At 32.0% G+C, this 20734-nt stretch overlaps 1 protein-coding gene across 1 annotated transcript in view; it reads right to left on the bottom strand.

Moving 5' to 3' along the window:
• The window catches only part of LOC105833926 (suppressor of lurcher protein 1), a gene marked incomplete at its 5' end in the record, with an annotated part of 356824 nt that overhangs the window by 142740 nt on the left and 193350 nt on the right, over positions 1-20734 (bottom strand). Inside the window, 2 exons of the mRNA XM_028192272.2 lie at positions 9083-9157; positions 10412-10623. Coding sequence (XP_028048073.2) covers positions 9083-9157; positions 10412-10623 — 287 coding nt within the window. The remainder of the gene's footprint in view (positions 1-9082; positions 9158-10411; positions 10624-20734) is intronic.

Here is a 20734-nt window from a genome sequence, read left to right as displayed (position 1 = left end):
TAATTCAACGAAGAAGAATAGCTAGGAATTTTTTATTTAATTTAAATTAAAAACCTTATTTTAATATTACTTTGTTTTTATACTGCATAAAGTAGGATTTAGAACAGTTTTAATTTTGTTATTAGAAATTTTTTTTAAGAGAGTGTAACTCTCTTCTGTTTTATCGCGATGCGTTTACGTGTCGACTTGCTTACGTAAAGCAACTATAAATTTCTCCGCAATTACAATGCATTTACGATAATTCTAAAGGACATTGAATAATCAACTATCTGAAATTGTAGTCTAATTGATAAATTCTCAGCGACTTACGACAACAATTACTTTTATGAATTTTTTTTTGCATAAATATTGGAGAGTATTGCTGTGGGACGCTGAGACAATACTAGAGAGAAATTACTAGAAAAAATATAATTATCTCTTTACTCGTACAACGCAATGCTCATACACATTTGCCGCCATCTGTTCAATAAATTAGCGTATGACAAACAATATTTGGGATTCGGGCATGCGACATCAATGTGCCATTCATTATGTAGCAAATTTACCGTTATGCATACACTCGTATACCTGATCGGCACGCTAGTAGAATATTTTTAACTAGATGCGTGTGCAATGCGCTAGAGGAGCGTACATATTCATAGCTGATGAATAACTTGAATATTCAAGAATATAAAATTGGAGTGCTTGTGCCCCACTTACGGCGCATGTAAATTTGTCATCCATTCACAAATTATGAGCCATAACGGCACATCAATCTAGAGTTTAGCAATACTGCTGTGATACATTATTTCAATTATGCAATGATGTGTTGCGTTTATTGATTGTTATTTGCAATTCTTTAAATTTGTTTAACAACCAAATCTTCCTTGCTCTTCGACAAATCGAATATTTTCAAAGTTTTTAACAAAAAATTGAAACGAAATTGAAACAATAATCATACAGATATACTCCAGACATTGTAAATAAAACGTCAGAAAGCTTCAGAGTTAATTAACTCTTATGTTACGTGTACCTGCAGGTGCAATTAAAAAATCAAATGTTAACTGTGCGTTCGCCTCCTACGAAAGCAATGGAGAATTAATATCTATCGAACTGGCAAAGTCATCGCATATAAATATGAGATATGAATTAAAAAGATTTAATAAGGAAAGAAGACGCACAACAATCACAGAGCTGTAAGACCATACGCGACGTTATTGTCTAGACAACATTCATCATTCTCACGGGGGGAAAAGACGGATCTTTTTATTCCAACCTTTTTTATACTTGACAGAAGGAACGATATTTCATCGGCAATTAAATCGCTCTAATAGTAGTAAAGGAAATTTGTTATCGCAACTGGGTACGTCGTAGGAAGTTTGCGACACTTACATCTTAAGTGTAAAGCGTGCGCACTGCAGAAAGTTATTATTAGTTTCACAGGAAAGCGTACTTTCCGGCTTGGAGACGAGCGTAAAATACCGGGAAACAACGTTACGTCGTTTGCAAAGTTAGCATCGTGCGAGCATAGTACACACACATAGCACTTTCTCGAACGGGAGTGAGAAAATTGCAGAATTTCGATCCATCATTCGTACGTTTCTCGTTTCGTTTCTCTATCTCTCGGCCGAAGTACCCGTATAGTTTCTCGCCGTATGGCCACGGCGGCGGTTTTCGGGATAGCCATCGGAATTTACCGTCTCGTGGTTAACATGATCTGCGACGAAATACGTTATTTTTCGGGGAGCCAACGTGTATATGCGTTTAGCGGAACATTACCCTCGCTGATGCGCGCGAGTTTGTCCGCGGACGTTATTTATTGCTTATTCGCTTCACTCCGCGTCGTCGGTACGGTAAACAGCACTGTACGAGGGACCTATATAAAGTGATCCTGGATGCACGCGTTATTGCGCCCCGTGTACATACATCGTCCTGATACGCAATTTGTTCCTTCTCTTCACAATCAAGTGTGAAAAAAATTGGAAAAACCTGACCATCCGTTTCCGATAGAACAACTTCCTCCGTCTATTTATCGGCGTACTTAATTTCTACGGTAATTACCTTATCGACGTTCGTTTCGTTTCCGTTCGATTAAAAAAGGAGGACGAGGAAAGAGGCGAGAAATACGTAGAAGTTAGGGTAGGTTTTCGCCGTGCGAACCGACGATATTTTCGCGCAACCAATTACGTAAATGAAACCCACTCTTACTACGTCGACATTGTTCATTCTCACTTTACGTAATTACAGTTAGTGCACAAGCATGCCATGGATCTGTGATCGAAATTTACCGATACCGCTTTGAAAACATTTCAATCCCCTTCCTCTTGTGATCGTCTCGTGACGATCTCAATGCTGAAGCGTTTGAGAAATTGTTTGTTTTTACTCTGCCGTATTTTGTATAATATTACGTAAGATTTTAGTAATTGAGCAATTTTGTAATTGACTTTTTTCAAAGATAACGGAACAAAAAATATTAAACGCATATTTTTTGCACATCTACAGCGTAGAAAAGTACTTGGCGAATAAAAGCACTCTTATAAAAATGTAATACTGGACGGTATTAAGTTGGCCAGTAATTGTTACTTATTTTTAGTATTAAAAGTACAATAGCGCTTTTAATACTAAAAATAAGTAATAATTACTGATCAATTTAATACTGCCAAATATTACGTTTTTATAAGGGTAGGCCGATATATCGCGCGTCGGTTTTATGATGGCTGTTTTTATCCTAAGTATCGTATGAAGGAGAGTTGAAAGATGGAATAGAATCGGCTTCATAAGCTTCGGGGTCTCATAGGATGGCTCCTATTCGTGCCTCGAGCACCCTTATGACTCCTTGTGCTGGTAAAGGTTCTCATTGACACGCATTCCTACGTATGCCGCAGCTGTTGTTGTTCACCCGTATTAAGAGATAGATTTACATGAGTAAACATGTTGGAAGCCTTGAGTCCCACGTACAAATTGAGATTAGAATTTAGAAGTATTAGTCTAGGAGTATTTGAATAATCTGAATTCATGCAATTAAATGTTAAAAGGTCACATGTGCAGGTATCGTTAAACACAATTGCTGCATAAAAATTTATTTTGTATATGCGTGAGAGAGAGAGAGAGAGAGAGAGAGAGAGAGAGAGAGAGAGAGAGAGAGAGAGAGAGAGAGAGAGTGTGTGTGTGTGTGTGTGGGGGGGATGTTCTTCATGAAAACGGCTCCCCCTTGCACATTTTATTTTTTAAGATAAATAAATGTTTAAGGGTTAAAAATTTTTGTTGATTCTTTTACTTTTGAATGTGTGGCAAATTTGGAAATGCAAAATGGAGGATTCAAAATGACGGCCAAAACAAAGAAAGAAGCCATTATTTATAATATAAAATAACATTTGCACATTATCTAACCCTGAGAAGGGCCGATTCAGATGTGTTCTGATTTTAGTGTTGTTAATCCTTAAAATACATTCTAGGTTAAAATAAACTGAAAAAAATTTATAAAATTAAAATTAAAATTACAATTTATTGATATCCATTTTGAAATAATTGGATTAATCTTAATCTTGAATGTTAAAAAAATACACTTAATTTTTAGTTTAAAATAATTTATTTTTTCGTCGCAGTAACCATTGAAAGTGGCTTTGGAGCATTTTAACCATTTTTCTAATCTGTAGTCTATAAGATATAGCATTTTATATTACATAAAATGAAAAAATATTTTGCTTTTAACAACTTTGCTCTGAGGTTACTACATATTCTATAAAATCACGGATTTGTGATTTTGGTGATTTTTTTGTTGATTGATTCTGTCACTAAAGTACTTATAAAAAGGTACTCTAATGATAAAAATAAAGTAAAATGGTGGCCATATTGATACAAGTAATAAGTATATACATTATGTAACCTTAAAGCAGAGAAACAAAATATTAAAAACAAAATATTTTTTCATTTTATGGAATATGAAATACTATATCTTATAGGCTACAGATTAGAAAAATTATGCTACTTTTAACTTTTAAAATACATACTTCCTGTATGAGACTTAGATATAATACACACTAGCTTAAAATGACCCAAAGCCACTTTCAATGGTTACTGCGACAAAAAAATAAATTATTTTAAAAATTAGGTAAATTTTTTAAACATTTAAGATTAAGGTTAATCCATTTATTTTAAAATAGATATCAATAAATTTTAATTTTAATTTTAATTTTATAAATTTCTTTTCAGGTTATTTTAATCCAGAGTGTATTTTAAGAATTAATAACACTGCCTAAAATCAGGCCACATCTGAATCGACCTTTTTCAGGGTCAAATAATGTGCAAATGTTATTTTATATTATAAATAATGCTTCTTTCTTTGTTCTAGCCGCAATTTTTGGTCCGCCATTTTGCATTTCCAAAGTTGCCACACGACATTTAAAAGTAGAAGAATCAATGAAAATTTTCAGCATTTAAATATTTATTTATCTCAAAAAATAAAATGTGCAGGGAAGGATTGTTTCCACAAAGAACGCCCCATATATATAATATGTATAATTAAATTATATCACGTTTTCACTTTTGACTGTTGGCAAAGTTTTTCATGCGTTCATTAAAAATTTCGACACCATTGAATATAATTTTATATTAAAATTTTTGACTCCGTCAAATATATAATTTTATTATGTTTTTACACATTAAATTTTGACTGCTGTCAAATTTCTATAGTTATTTATACAATCTATGGTTCTATGGTTATGTATACAAACATGTTGCAATTTATTTTTAAAAAGTAAAAAATAAAAAGTTAAATAGCGCGTGCGAAGCGCGCGTCTGTGGTGTCTAATTAAGACAAAATAAGACAAAATTTTAAAATGTTCTTGTCGTTTATTACTAGTAACCGTTCCTTACTTTTTTACATTTTAATGACCTTTTTTAGAATGGCATCTAATTGTCTATGTTATTTGATGAGTTCAATACAAAATCTATAATGGTTTGATTAAGCACAAAATATTCTGTACGTATATATTGTATGATCATAATAAAGGTAAATAATAAAATTACTGTAAAAATGACATTACCATTATCATTACGGACAAACAAAAGTTATAATCATAAAAACAGCGCTACAAATAACGTATTACTTCATAATTCTGATATATCTTGTTTATACATTAGAATGGTGTATACGAATTCGATTGTATTTTCACTAATCGAAAATATTGGTATTACTGTTTCAATCTTATTGTAATATTTTGACTGCAGTTTTATAGTATAATATTATATACAATTTAATTGTTTATTTTGACGGATTGTTATTGTATGGTATTTATAAAGTTCTTAAAGGCATATTTTAGGTATTTAAAAATTCAAAACAAGTAGAACAAAGTCAATAAAGGCCTTCGGCATCCTTTTATTTTTTAAAACTAAACTGTAATACTGGTAAAAACATAATTTGTTTAAATAATAAAAAAAAGTTGATACATTAATGATCTTTTTGTTTATAAAATTTACTAAAAACTAATTTAACCTTTATATATGTTGCGTCTTTGCAACAGCATAAAGTATTCTATATAACCGACAAAAATGTTTTATATCAAAGTGAGAGACTCTTGAAATTTTTATATATATGTATAAACATTTTTGTATAAATCCTTATGTTTATTTTTAAATATTTTGTACAAATGTCCTATTAAAATAAAAGAGAAGTAAAATTTTATACTAATTTTGAAGCTCAATTTCTCACGTTTATTTTAATTACGTTGCAAAAACCTTAATTACTACAAAATATGTATCAATATAAAATATGAACAATATTATAAAAATTGTTATATACCATCTGATGTAAGACACTTTCTAGTTTATATTAATATGTTTTTAAAGTTTTATTTTTAGATTTTTAAGTTTTAATTTTATTTGAGAAGACATACAAAAACGTATATCAGTATTGGCTTTTTAAATAAATTAAAATAAAATTTGTATAATTCTTAATATAAAATTTTTGAACTCAATGCTGTTTTTTTATTAACAACCTTTTCTCCATAAATTCTGTTAATATTGTAAATAACTGCAGTAGTATTCTTACTCAATTATAATTCCATCCAATTGGAATTGGAATATAAGAAAGTTATATAAATTTCGTAAAAATTCATATTTTGAATTTTAAATAAAACGATGAAATTGCACCTTGCAAAAAGCACTGTTTAAATATAATATAATTATAATAATAAATGATTAAATTGTATGTAAAATGTTGTAAAATATGATACTAATATTTTCAAAAATAATATTTGATACGTATCAATCTAATATATAATACGTGATATATAATTAAACATATACACACACAAACAGTTATTACATTATTGTATGTATATATATACATGTATGCAGAGTGTTTCATGATTTTGAAAAGAACGAAATTTAATGATATAACCTCAAAATAAGGCTTCTAATACAAAAATGTCGAAAATATAACAGATACTGTTTAAACACAAAGTATTTACAATAGACAAATTAGATAATCTAAAATTTGATGGCATATTACATGGTGATGTGATGTGGATGTATTGCACTTTTGTTAACTTCTTATAAGATTATTATGTGATTAAAATTACAATGATAAAATTGTAATCATTGATTGAGTCGTCATTAAACATAGAAAATAAGTATATTATATATGTACATATCAAAATCACGTACATACCAGATAAAAAGATAAGATGTTAGAAGTAATTATATAAAAAATTTATGAGATATTATATATAATATTTCATAGAAAAGATATAGAAATTTCATACAATTCGGCAATAATAAAAAATGTTAATAAAAAAGCGAAATCTATAAACAAATAGTATATTTTCATTGATAAATGACATCTACATGTCATACTACAAAATATTTATACTTGTATAACAATATTTATTTAAAATTTATTGTAACATCAGAATAATCTTCTTCTAACTCTATACAAAAACGTGCCTATCGATTTAAATTTGCGCCAACATTTTGAAATATTTCGAGAGTAATAAAATCAATTGCTTCTATAATCCATCCTACTCGCTCTTTCTGATTGTTTATCGGATTCCGATAAACATATTTGTGTAGGCAAAAGAAAAAGCGAATAGCTTCGTAAAGAATAAAAAAATGATAGTCGGTTTACTGATAGAGATTTATTCTGACAACGAGAGTTTCAATACAATTCGATGAGTACGTTAGAGCGACCGTATAACGACTGTTTGATAGTATTATATATCGACCGGCGAGATACAAAGATTCGGCCTTTGTTTCCATCAGCTGATGTCGTTGATCCTTTTAGGCTCGGCGCGCCAGGAATGGAAATTACAAGAGATCGGTAGAGAGAAGCAAATCTTTCTCGGCTTGCCGAGGCGGTAACATAGAAACATAGAGAATGTGTGGCGATGATTTTATTTGCAGAGACAGCCTTAAGGATTTGTATACTCTTCTTATAAATGCGGGAACAAATTTAATTTATAATAAGAGATATATCTATTGTGATAGATTTAAAAAAGGAATATTTTAAACACATGTTTTAATAAATGCTGTTATACAAAGATAAATATTGTAGTGTGAATGTGTATGGCGTATATAAACGTTATTTATCTCTATAGAAACAGAACTATATTTGTCTACATAAATTTCTTATCAACATTAGATACATGTATTGTCGAGTTGAAATTTTTGTATTTTTTCTCTGAATTTTTATACAATATCTCACTAGTTTTGACAATTCGTTACATTGATTTTTAATATTCTGTAATATTTTTTATATTGCTATGATATGTAATATATAATACGGTTATTTTTATGTTTAAATATAATTAATAAAACACTCTTTAATATCATTGTAATTAATTTCCTGATAAGAAATTAACTAGAGCACAAAAAGCGTCTATTGTCATTGTTCGAGGTATTGCTGAGTGGGTAAATTTTAGATTATCTGATCTAAAAGCTTTTAATTTAAAAAGAGTATTATACTCTTGATATTTTTGTGTTAGGATTTTTGTTATTCTTCGATTAGAAATATATTATTAAAATTTTGGTCGCGTGTTGTGGGATAACATTAACTTAACTTTTACATAAATTAAAAGTGATTTATACAATAAATGATCTACAGATCTAATATATTTATATGTAATTTCTATAGATTATATTTTCTTTCATCATAAGCATTTTTCTTTGATTTTCATCATATAATAATTCATGATATATATTAGAAATTAAACTATAAAAAAATATAATATACATATAGAGTGTAATCTATATCGTAATCAAACAATATCGCTAAATTGCGCCTATATTATAATTACAATAATTACGTGACAGCAAAAGGTGGAATAAGTTTTAAATTCAGAGCCATAAACAAATGCATAGAAGGAAGTCAGGTCATCGGCGAGAGTTACGCGTCCACTGACTTTATGCGAATATTTAAGATATAAGACAAGCATCTTATTTTCATGAAAAAGCCGTAAAGTTCGGAGTCCGTCGAGCTTTCACCATCGTCCGTAACATACGGGTGATGATTCTACAAGCGTAAAGTACTCACAAAGTTTATACGCCGTTACGTTACGGAGAAGTTATGTGTCGAGGACCCTCGGGAAAATCATATTTCTACACGTATTCGCCGACATTCATGTTGAAGACATCAAAATAATCCTTTTAAACAACGACAGGAATCATATACCCCCGAGGCTGATGTTACCCTTATTCTTTCAGACTTCATAAAAGTATGTAGCGTATAAAGCAAAATTTTATTTTACATCGAGGTATCCTGTTTCCTAGACTGTGCGTCACGTTTCCCAGATTACATTTCAGTTGTTCGAAAAGTCCCGTGGGTGTGATAATTTATCTTGTTTTTTTTTTTAATATATAAAGCTACCAGATCTGATTTTATTATAAAGTTCGTAAGCCGCATCATTTATCGATGTAGACGATTCTCGTATTTTGTTCACGTTCACACGAGATAGTGCCTACCATCGTTAAAGTAAAATTTCAATTTTACAGTACTTTAGCCCGCACAAATTTATCTTCTGCGGAGGAAGTATCATGGGACGCGGCGAGGCAATTATTGATTAAGAAAGGTGATAAATCGCGTGCACAGCATGCAATGTGTACTTACTAGTAGCGCTGACAGCTGGTCCGATGACCGAGTACTTGGGGTTCCCCGTAACGGCCCCTGGGACCTTGTCCGGCTCTGAAACACATTATTGTAATTATCCCTAGAATATACAGTGCCGTTAATTACAACAGGGAGTCGCGTATGCAATGAACCATAACCAATCTACCTTAGCACAAAGGATCTACCTGCATGATTCATTGTCTTGTAAATAAGATTATATTCTTGCTCAGAATGGAAACATTAGCGCTTAACTTTTAAACTTTGTCAAAATAATAATTTAATGTCGATGTTGGTTAAATTTACTAAATGCTTATTGATCTAAGCAAAAGCATTATCGACAATTATATGTACTTGATATGTCGGAAACCTAGTTATCATATGATAATCAATACCATGTGTATGTTTATTTATCACTTTTTTTTTTATAAAACTGTTAATAGCAAAATATATCAACGGATAAATTTAAAGAACAGTTCAAGTATAAAAATTATTGGACGGTTTGATTGATTACCAAGTAAGCAAAGAAGATACCACGTGCCTGAAGTAATGCAAGCTCTCTCTCTGAGTGTTACAGTTTGTTGGAAAGCTTTACGATCTTCCTTACCGACCGTTAAAAGCTCCGAGATAATCGAAAAGCTTCGCAAAAGCTCTGTTTCATGGCGCTTTCATGTTTCAACTGCAGCGACGCGTTAGGTTAAGCTTTTGAACTTCTCTTCTACTTAAAGCTACGATACCGACTGAGTTTGCAACTGAGTTTTGATATTATTTATAATTAATATTATTTTTAATAATATTAATAAAATTTTTAATAATTTTTTTTCCAATTTTATGATTATTCGTTTTTGATTATTTGAAACTATATTTTCATCTATCGCAAAGATATGAGTTTATACTTTTAACGAAGATATAAGTTACATAAGAGTCTTTCTACTTACAAAACAAAAATTTTATATTATGACATTGAATGATCAAAAGTGATTTATAAGAAGCGAAAACTTGGTCGCGAATGTATTGGCTTTTATAAGAACAAAAGTTACCACATAAGCGGATAATCCATATAGGTCTGAATATATGAAATTTTAAAGCTTTCGATTTATGTAGCTATATCTCAGAAACGTGATATAAAGTATAAAGCAACGGATAATTTAATGGTTCGTAACTTTAGGGATTCACCTAAGCAGAAACATTACCAATAGTCGCGGTAATAGGTCTTACACATCGTAGGAGATGAGACGGTGCTGAAGAATATGGTCGCGAATGGATGGGGCGAAAGGAGATCGATGGAAGGACGGATTTTAATGACGTCGACATGTAATCGCCGTTACTGACCAGGATGCAGCGCATCGTCCAATGGCTGGAATTGGAACATCGCCTTGAAGCCTTGGCCCGGCCACTCGGAATTAGCGACGAACTCGACGTAGAGACCTGATCCTGTACTGAGTACCTCCACTTCCGCTCCCTGGTTGCAGAGCACGGCTATTGTGGGCGCCCCTGAATCCGTTCCGTCGTGCACCCTGATTAAATCCGCCCTATTCAGGCAACTGTAACAGGATGTGCCTTTCGTTAGAAGTCGGCAACTTACCGGTACATTACCTTCAGTCGTGACTAATCCGCTTTGAGAAAGTGGAATATTCTCTCTTAACCTAATTGACACTAACGTTAAAAAGTAAAAAGAAATACAGAGAATCCATTGATAACAATCTGTTAATGTAATTTGCTGCCTTAATATTGTCCTCTTGCTTTATATACAAGTTTATCTTCATAAAAATTTATATCTTGGAATAAAACGCGCGCAAATAGAAATCCTCGAAATCCTCGGCAATGAAGGTATATATGTTAAGTCCGTTGTGAGTGCTACGGCTCGTCTGGATACACGCCCGAGGGAGGGAATAGAATCGAAAGAGAAGACAAAAGAAACGAGGGGATGTGAAGCGAGACAGTTCAGTGGGGTTGAAGGTGAAACTGCAAAGAGTGTACAGTGACAAAGGCATTGTCGCCATTGTCGGTAAGACGAGCGGTGGGCGTCGTAGGCGGGAAGGAAAGTCTCAACGATCGACGATTCGTTTCATACATGTATGTACGCGAACTACTCCGCTCGATCCAACTAAAGAAGAGTATTACATCGCCGCCGGTGCTTTCGGCCTTCGGAATCGTGCGCTGCATCGACGGAATCGTCGATCCGATCGATTTAAAGACTTGATCGATGATGGCGAACGGGATAACCTTATTACTTGCACGGGTTAAGCAATTACGTTGGCAGAGAAAGATTATCGTCGGAAGAGCTGGAGATTAAAGAGCCACCCCTGTCCCGCCTGTCCGTTCCGCTTCCTTGCCACTGAACCTACACGTGCGACTTCTGACCTCACTTACACGTGCACGATACCGTCGCCCTTCGCCGAACGTAATGCGGTAATACATTTTGTATCTACAGCGAATCAACAATAGTGACACGAGATTATTTCCAATTTCGATCGTCGGATTCGGCTGAACGCATTATAATGGGTAAATACAAATCTCAAATCTCCGTTTGAAACAATCAAACTGAAAAGTTTAACCATGAAGTTAGTGGTGCGCGTAGGGGAACTCAACGCGAAGGCAAGCAAATCCTTCTATCAAAGTTAATCTAGCGTAGCATTGCGCGTTTGGAGTGTGTACACGGAATTTTTCAAGTGCCCAACAAGATTTACTTCGGGCCATCACCGACTCCATTTTGCCCTCGTTGATTTTATTCGTATTCCGTCTACTCTGTCTCAGTGGCTATTCTATGAATATCGTTAAAGTGGCGTTTACCTTTGAAAACTTGAATTCAAGCATGAAAGCACGTTCAAGTATCGAATGGCGATACAAAGAGCTGCTCTACATCTTCTTTTTCGTTTTTATTAAACTTTTCGCAAGTTAACGCGCGCGCATATGGTAAGAGATTATTCATTACTTATATCCATAGGAAGGGATTATTGATACTGTCGATATTATCGATAGTTCCGCGAACTATAACTTTATATGAGCGAACGAGCGGCGTATATGCGTGCTATAAACGTGTGCACTCGGGGGTTGAGTAGGAGTGTATCGAGTGTTGGATGGAAGAGTCTCTCGGTATCCATCAGCACCATTCACGATAATATCCGAGTGCATCTGACGGAGCGGCTTAAGGTTGATATATGGAGGCATTTCTCAGCTCTTACCCGAGCTCTTACAGATTTTTACCACCAGTCTTAGAGGAAGTGCCATCGACCACGACATAAATTAACGCTATTGATCGCAGATTTGTCGTATTTCACGTATCATCTTTTTATTCAATGGACTTTTTTTTTTCTCGCGCTAGGTTCAACCGAGGTTACGGTGATCATAATGTTCGAGTTAACATATTTATAAAACTACCTCTTTTAAATCGGCACTTTTCTAATTGCAGAAACCATAATGATTCTTCTGCAAATATAAAGTAAAATCTTTTTCTTTCGAATTGTTTAGTATTGCGTTATTGATAGAATTACAAAGTAATTAGCGGCGCGTAGGTTTTGATAAACAAACACCAAACAAAAATTCAGTTATAACTACTGATAATAATGTTTTATGAAAGCGTAAACAGTGAATAATTGCGTGAGTTATGTGATCAGATTCGGGTATTTTCTTCTGACATTACAGTGAAAGTATTCATCCGCAACAACCACTTCATATAAATACGATAGCACAGAGCTAATATTTGGTTCCATTTATCCTGTTATATTATATATACAAATATCATTGGATCATTGGCATTTATAACAGTATGTATATACCCAATTAATTTGTATATAACACAAAAAACAATAATTCACAAATACTGCCATTATATAAACAAGAAAATATTACATTAATATATTTTTTTGATAGATTTGTCTTTATCACAAATGTATGGAATTAAAGATTAGATTAAAAATTATTAAATATATCTGGTAATGTATTTTTGTTTATAAAGTAATTTAAATTGTAAAATAATGTTTTATTTAATGTTATAATGAGGTATATACAGGGTGATTATTGCCAAACTTAAGATAGAATAATTTTTTATCAGAAATTTTTATCATCCTACGTTCTCCGAAGTAATTTTTGAGCCAGTCTTTAAATGTATGAAACATGGATATAAATAAAATATGCTAATAAAATAATCATAATTTGTTATTCTCCCACTAGTTTTATTTTATTTTTTTTTACATTAGTTTAAAATTGAATTTAAAAAAATGTTTGAATTGACTTTCACATTCAATGGAAGTAAAATCGATTATGTTAGCAGTTAGCAGACATAATCGTACATTCCGCGAAGTGGATTGTTTATATGTTGTCGATGACCTTCGATTTGTCGTTCTCAGTAAGCGCTATTGACGCGATATGCGTTTATAAATGCATGAATAACAAGCACAAGGTAATACATTACACAAAGTTTTATTTAAAGGCTCGTATTGACTTAGAATTAAGGAGAACATAAATTCAAAAGTTATTCTGTTTTGATCTCTTTATACGTTTCTTAAGTTTGGCAATAACTTTTTGAACCTGTATATATATCTATATGTATAATGCATAATATACATACATATATAATATTGAGATGTCCCAATACTTTTAGAATGGATAAATTATATAGCATTACGTGGATTAATTATTAAAAAATCGTAAATTTTGTCGTAAAATAAGTCCCTGTTTTTTGCCGCATTCGCAATAAATTGCGCGTGAAGCACTAGACTACAGGCTATAGCTGGACTCCGATAGAACGTGTGAAACAGAATATAGAGTGAAGTTTAAATGAGATTTGGTACCAGTTTTATATACTCGGAAAATATAAAACCATCGGCAAATAAAGTTGACAGCTTAAAAATTTAGGCCGTAATATACGCCTGGAAAAATATATAAATATTTCTTTAACATATTTTCAAAAAATTTTTAACGCGCAAGTTAATTTTTTGTTACTATGTATTAAGTATCTGGTAAATATAAATCCATTATAATATTGATGTATCTATATATAAAAAAAATATACAATATTATTTTAATATTTTATTTAAAGGAAGACGCGCAAATATATTTTAGTTGTTTCATACTGAGATTTATGTAACAACATAATGCGATTTGAAAATTGCTTATTATACATATCTTGTTACTGTGAAAATTACATTTACCTTCCTATTATTTGAGTTAATCCCATTGTATACAATTTTCTCAGATTTTATTTCATAAAATGTTATGTGTGTGTGTGTGTGTGTGTGTGTGTGTGTGTGTGTTTATAAAATGTGTGTAAAAAATTATCTTTTTGAAATCTCGGAAAAAAAGTTTTACTGAAGCATTAAAAAATTTAGTTAGATACAAATCTGAACATAATTTCTCTAGATTATTTAAATAATTATAAAGAATGTTTAACCGTAATGAATAATATTGCAGAAAAGTTTTAACATTTTTTAACAACTAGCTTGAATGTCCCACAAAATTATTTTGAAACCTGTATGTAACAAAATTTCTAGACACTACAGTAAAAATGGTTTTGTGTATTTTAATCAAACTTTTTTATTGGATAATTTGAAGTTAATTATGCAATTTAAGCATAAAACGCATTATTGCACTATTCACTACCCAAATAGAGATCTGTTAGTCTTGTCTTAACATTACTCGCTTCAGCATTTTCTTGTGCAGTTTTCGATCACAAAATCGTCGATTCTGATTTCAGAGTTCAAAGTTAAAAGGTCACTAACGGAATGAAATTAAGGGAGCTCAATACTGAATTAGGACAGAGTTCGAGGATTTATCAAGGATTAACTCCTGCACGCTGTAACTGCAAGTCCCCAGGCACCTCTCGTTTCCCCAAGTCGACCTCCCAATCACCATTCTCAGCTCTAAGTCTTCGCGTAGAGAGGAACTTTATGTGGGTTAAGTAGAATCGTGGTCCACGTCGTATTCAAAGGATTTAGAGGTCAGGTGTAACTGGCACACACTACAGAATTTAAAAAAGAGAATTTCCGTAAAAATACACTATCGTTGTCAAGTCGGGATCGTATTGTGGCAAGGTTAATTGTAACGAGTGGCGAAATTTGTGCGTTAAATTCGTATAGCTGGCTTTAAATCCTTAAGACCGATAAAAGCTCAGTTCAATAGGATTTGTCGTAAATTTTTCAATAAGGTATTTGTTCCATTCATAAGAATATGAAGTTTTAAACTACGTGTAAGAAATGAGAGAGAGAGAGAGAGAGAGAGAGGGAGAGAAAAAGGGAGGGAGAGAAGAAGAAGAATTATCTTGACGTGAAATACGGTTGAAGTGAAATATATAGAATTACTTGAAAAAATATTATGATCTTCAGTGAATACGAAGTCCAAGCTGGTCGCCCTCTCAATGGCATCACTAACCAAAAGGAAACGAGGAGACAGGAGGATCTACGGCAGCCAGCTTGAAAGGATCGGTAGTCAAGCTCGCAGTATTACTGCCTGGCAGATTTATGCCAGTAATATCTGAAGCATTAGCAATTTGACGTATTGGCGATCGTAAAATTTGGAGTCGCGCTCAGGAAGAGGCTATTTCTCATTCATGGATTGATAATACATTAGATCCCCATGGATTGGCGAGCGCGAGTGTATCTGGTCTTCCGCTGATTTGCATGCCGTAAGTACACGGAACATCAGCCGGCGCATACCCTAAGTACTCAAGAGCAGTACCGATCGCGGAAGACCAACTCACGAAACGTTTCTCGTGCAGCGTAACGAGATATATCTAACGACCGCAATTATTCTCGGCACGCACATGGAACGCTCATAAAACGTAGGAAGTTCAATACGTATAGCGTTCAAATTACAGCAACCTCGTTCGTTTTCGATCGATCGTTCACTCGTACGTTCATTGATCAACGCGAAAAACATTACTATACTATTTTTTCATGGACTTATTACCATTTCATTTGAAATTTGAATAGATAAATTTTATATAGATATCTTTCAAAATATGTGGCTCTTTTTCATTCGCATATGTGACATTTTTTTATGTTTACGGTCATAATACACCGATTACGACAACGATAAATTTTTAGTAGTAACGAAACTTTTGAAATAGTGCGTTAACATGACCTACATGTATTATTTTGCTAGTAGCACTGTTTAATAGAATTTCTTAGCATTAATTTGCAGTTTGCACATCACTTTATATTATTTATAACTAATTTATAATTACAGCTCTTCAGATAAAGTTTGGTATTTGTTGCTATCTTTTGGAACTCTTTATTTTTTTATTTCTTTTTTTACTTGGTAAAACTTAAAGGAACGGTCAAAGATTCTTATTTGACAATAATGTATTGTGCCTAGGGAGGCAGTGAGAAAGAAGAGGCCTGAAGCGTGGGCAAACAAGGCATTTGTCTTTATCCTAACTTTTTGACGAAGCATGAAACAACCATCATTCCCCCAAGTCTCCCTTTTTATCCGATTTGAACTTCTTTTTGTTTTCTGAAGATGAACTCTATTCTGAAAGGCCAATGCTTTTCAGTCAATAAAAGAATTCCATAAAATCGCCACAAGCATCGAATACAACTTCACTTAAATAATTATAAATTATAAATTATAAATAAAATAGTATAAAGTGATGCTTCAAATGTTATATTAATGATAAGAAATCCTGTAAAATAAAACCACTAGCATAGATCATGTTGATGTTATTTCAAAAGTTTTGCTATTTTTTAATAGACTTTGTATATAAAAAAAGAAATTTATTTATAAATAAATAAATTAATATAAGCTTATTTGAACAATAACATTAAAAATAATTTATTTAGAGAGAAATTTTACATTTATTTCAAATGTTAAAAGTATTGTATTTTTTATTTACAAAATTGATGTTTATAGTACGCGATGCGTGTTGTGACTATTACTTGTCGATATTGCTCTGACTATAATTGAGTACTTTTTTCAAATGGCTCACATTATCTGTTTTATAATATACTTCAAAGATTAAGAAAATTACTTTATAAAAATAATTAATTATAGTACTGGTTATAGTTTTTCCCTCTAAAAAGAAACTAATTACCATTATAAATTACTGACTTTAAAAAGTAACACATTATAATTATTAAAAAGTAACAATTCGTTACTTTTCTGTACATTTTTTATAATGTTTATACTATTTTAAATATAAGACTTTCTAATGTTACTAAATTATTTTATTTAGTATTATTATTATACTAATACTCGGTTATATAAATGCATTTGTATCTCAAAAGTCACAATTAAGGTACCTGTACCCAATTTGATTCACCTTCTATTTTCAAATAGTCACACAATAAATGTCATAGATAACTCTAATATATCGCTCAAAAAGTCGATATGATGTATTTATGTTCGTTAACTACTCAATATATCTTTTCTATGGCTTGTAGTCACACTTATTTAAATTGTGTTTTTTTGAATCTAAAATTTCAAAGGTAACTTTTGCTTTGTGTAACAATTATAAATATCCACAATTCATATTATTGTAGTTCTTTATTTATGCTTTTCAACTTTGTATTTATTTTAGGTTTTTTTAATTAAAATATTTTGTTTATAATTAAATAAAAAAATTTTTTGTATTGTGAAACCGTTATGGCCAGGGACACTACTAAAAACACAATATATCTTATTAATATACAAGAAAGTCAAGATTCTGTTTCTTTATTTAACGTTTAACTTTTAATTAGTATTTCTTGTCTTTATTTAATTAATTAAAGCTTTTTGACAGGTAATAGTTAATATAACGTCCCTGTAGTAAATAAACACAGTTTCATCATTTAATGAATAGCTGTAATTTTTTCCATAAGTGTTTTAATAAATGCTTAATTAAACATGTTGATTCTGTTATTTCGTATTTTTTCAAAAATATTTACAAAAAAAAATACATAGCTATGCCACATTGGGTATATCAACACATGAGTGATCAACATGTGGTCCAAGTGCCATCTTTTTTTAAAATATTTACTATACTTATATAAATAATTGAAAATATTTCATATATTTTTTTAGTTTCAGGAATGTTTTTTATTTTAAATTTGATCCTTATTTTTTAATTTTGTATTTATAAAAAGATTAGACAAATCTCCAAAGCTTAGTAGGGGCATATTGGATACAGGTACCTTATTTTAAGAATTTAAAACCAAAATATATTTAATATACTAATCGAATTAATAGCACAGGACCATGGAATAAAAAATGTTTTGTTCCGGAAGAAAGACCAACTATTTTCTACATATTTTGATGTGCTAAAACAGAATTTGTTTCTTAAAAATCCATATTACGTAATATTTATGAGATACACGTGGTAAGAAGATCCAAAATGACATAATTCATATTGCAAATTAAAATAACGCAGATTATACATTTCTATGTACGTAGAATCACAATCATAAATTATAAACCAATCAAATCAAGTTCCTTTAATTCTCAACTTATAAATCCCAAACCCAAAGTCTATAAATTTTAATATCAAAATCTATAAATCAAAAACCTACGACTAAACTGAAATCCATGATCATTTTCATTAAATATCAATTAGATCCTTTTCAAAGAGTCATCACAACTATCTCCCAAACCGAAATTTATCCGTAGGACTGGATCATATTCGGATCATTTCGAGATTTTGCTTTTACTGGCTGGAACATTTAAAGATCTTGCCTTACTGGCCAGATAATTAGAAAATATCTTTTTTATTCTGTGGTTCTGTGTAATTTATAATAAATTAATGTTTAAAGTGACTTGTAAATAAGCACAAAAAAGTTTTAAAGAATATTCTTTATTTTATAAAAAAATAAACATGCATTTTAAAGTGCTTTGTCTTTAAAATACAAAGTGTTAAAGTTATGTTACGTCCAGCCTTATAGGATTTAACTCTTTATTCGGTAGGAAGGATATCTCAGGGAGAACAGGTAAGGCAGGGAAGAACGTAACAAAACGTGTAGAATTCCCGTAGGCACACAGTTTAAGAGAGGGTATGTGCCTCGGGTCGAACGCACTTTTTATGACTCAAAAATATAGGTCAACGTGCCGATAGGCCCGCTATAACCCGTTTCGAGTCGTACGTCCGTCGGTCCAAGTTTCGAGTCAACGAATTGAATCGCTTTAACTCGGGATCGGACCAGATGCAGTCTTTGTTCGGGATAGACGAGGTCGTTATTAATTAAAATAAATGATAAGGTTTCACATAAAATTAACAAAAGTATTCTAATAACAAATAAAAATGAAAATAAAAAGAAATACAAATAAACGCTGAAGTCGTGGTTTGACAATTTGTAATAACGGTATAATCGAAATTAAAATGCATAGTGAGTATGTATATAGTTGTACAAATATTAAATAAGTATATAGTGGGCGGAGAAAGGGAAACAAAGAGATTTTTGTTTTTAATTCTACAGTATTAACGGTAAACGCGGAGCAAAGAAATAGACAAAGGGTTTATTAAATGATTAGATGGGGTAAACATGGATGGATAAAGCATAGCGGGAGAGAGTGGGGGTGGAATGTCTTCGGATTCAGGGGAACTTATGGGAGAGTAACTTGAAGAAGGAGGAGGTGAACTAGAAAAAGAGTATGTTGGGAATATCTGAGGAACGTGTTCATGTTCTTCAGTAATTGGAGGCAAAGAGGAAGGTCGAGGAACATTAAGTTCTTCGAAGGGGGGTGGTAGGAGAGGAGAGTCGAGGAACACTAAGTTCTTCGAAGGTGGTAGCTGGAGAGGAGGGTCGAGGAACACTAAGTGGGAAATTATTTATAAAATAATAGGAACGTGTCTTAAAAAATTAAAACGGAAGGGAGTAGATGAGTAACGTAAAAACAAAGAAAGAAATTGTAATTGTAGGACTTACTCATTACTGGTTCTCGAATAAATCCGTTGGAATCGAAGGGATTTTTGACCGGATGGAACGGCACTAAAGTTTACTTGCGCACTGATTCTACATGATTACTAACTAACTCTCTTATTAACTGAACTGACTAAAAACTCAAAACGTAACTGAACGTAACTCACAACTAACTACTTTCAACTAACTGATTATTACTGACCATTATTACTACTATTACTAACTGACCGCTCAACTATTACTACTGCTACTCTCATTACTCACGACATTATATAGACTGACTCTCTTCAAGATTTTGTATTATATATACAGAGTCTTACAAGGGGAGGATCCAGAGGTAGGTGGTTCAAATATTCTAATTGGTAGGATTCTTTTTCAGGATTGTGTGGTGGGTGAATTCTACATTTTCTTATTGGAAAAATAGTTTTTCCTTTTTGACCAATCATACGTTGAGTACTCTGTCGAAAGTTTCTCTGTTTCCTCCCACATTCTTTCAATTTTATCGAAGGGATCCGACCTATCGCGTAGGTTATCTTTCCTTTGGGTTTAAGAGATAAATAATTTTTTCTATCGTGCTAGACGTGCTACGGTATGGTTTGCAGATGGAGGAAACGGTTATTTATTTTTTGCTTATGTTTAGATACTTTATTGCTCATTTTTTGTGAGGAAACGTGAAACTTTGCTTAGATCCCATGTTTGTCTTTGAATTTCTATCTTCAGAATTTATTATTTGTTGACTCAATATTCAAAAGGAGTCGGAATTATTTACTTGGTCGTTTCGTCCATCTATGTTTGTCATTACGTTCCTAACAGACTAATCCTAAACGCG

The sequence above is a fragment of the Monomorium pharaonis genome, chromosome 1 (genome assembly GCF_013373865.1).
Source record: "Monomorium pharaonis isolate MP-MQ-018 chromosome 1, ASM1337386v2, whole genome shotgun sequence".
In the NCBI taxonomy this organism is placed as follows: domain Eukaryota; kingdom Metazoa; phylum Arthropoda; class Insecta; order Hymenoptera; family Formicidae; genus Monomorium; species Monomorium pharaonis.
Note: the sequence above shows the minus strand (reverse complement) of the source record. Positions and strands in the feature narration are given on the sequence as shown.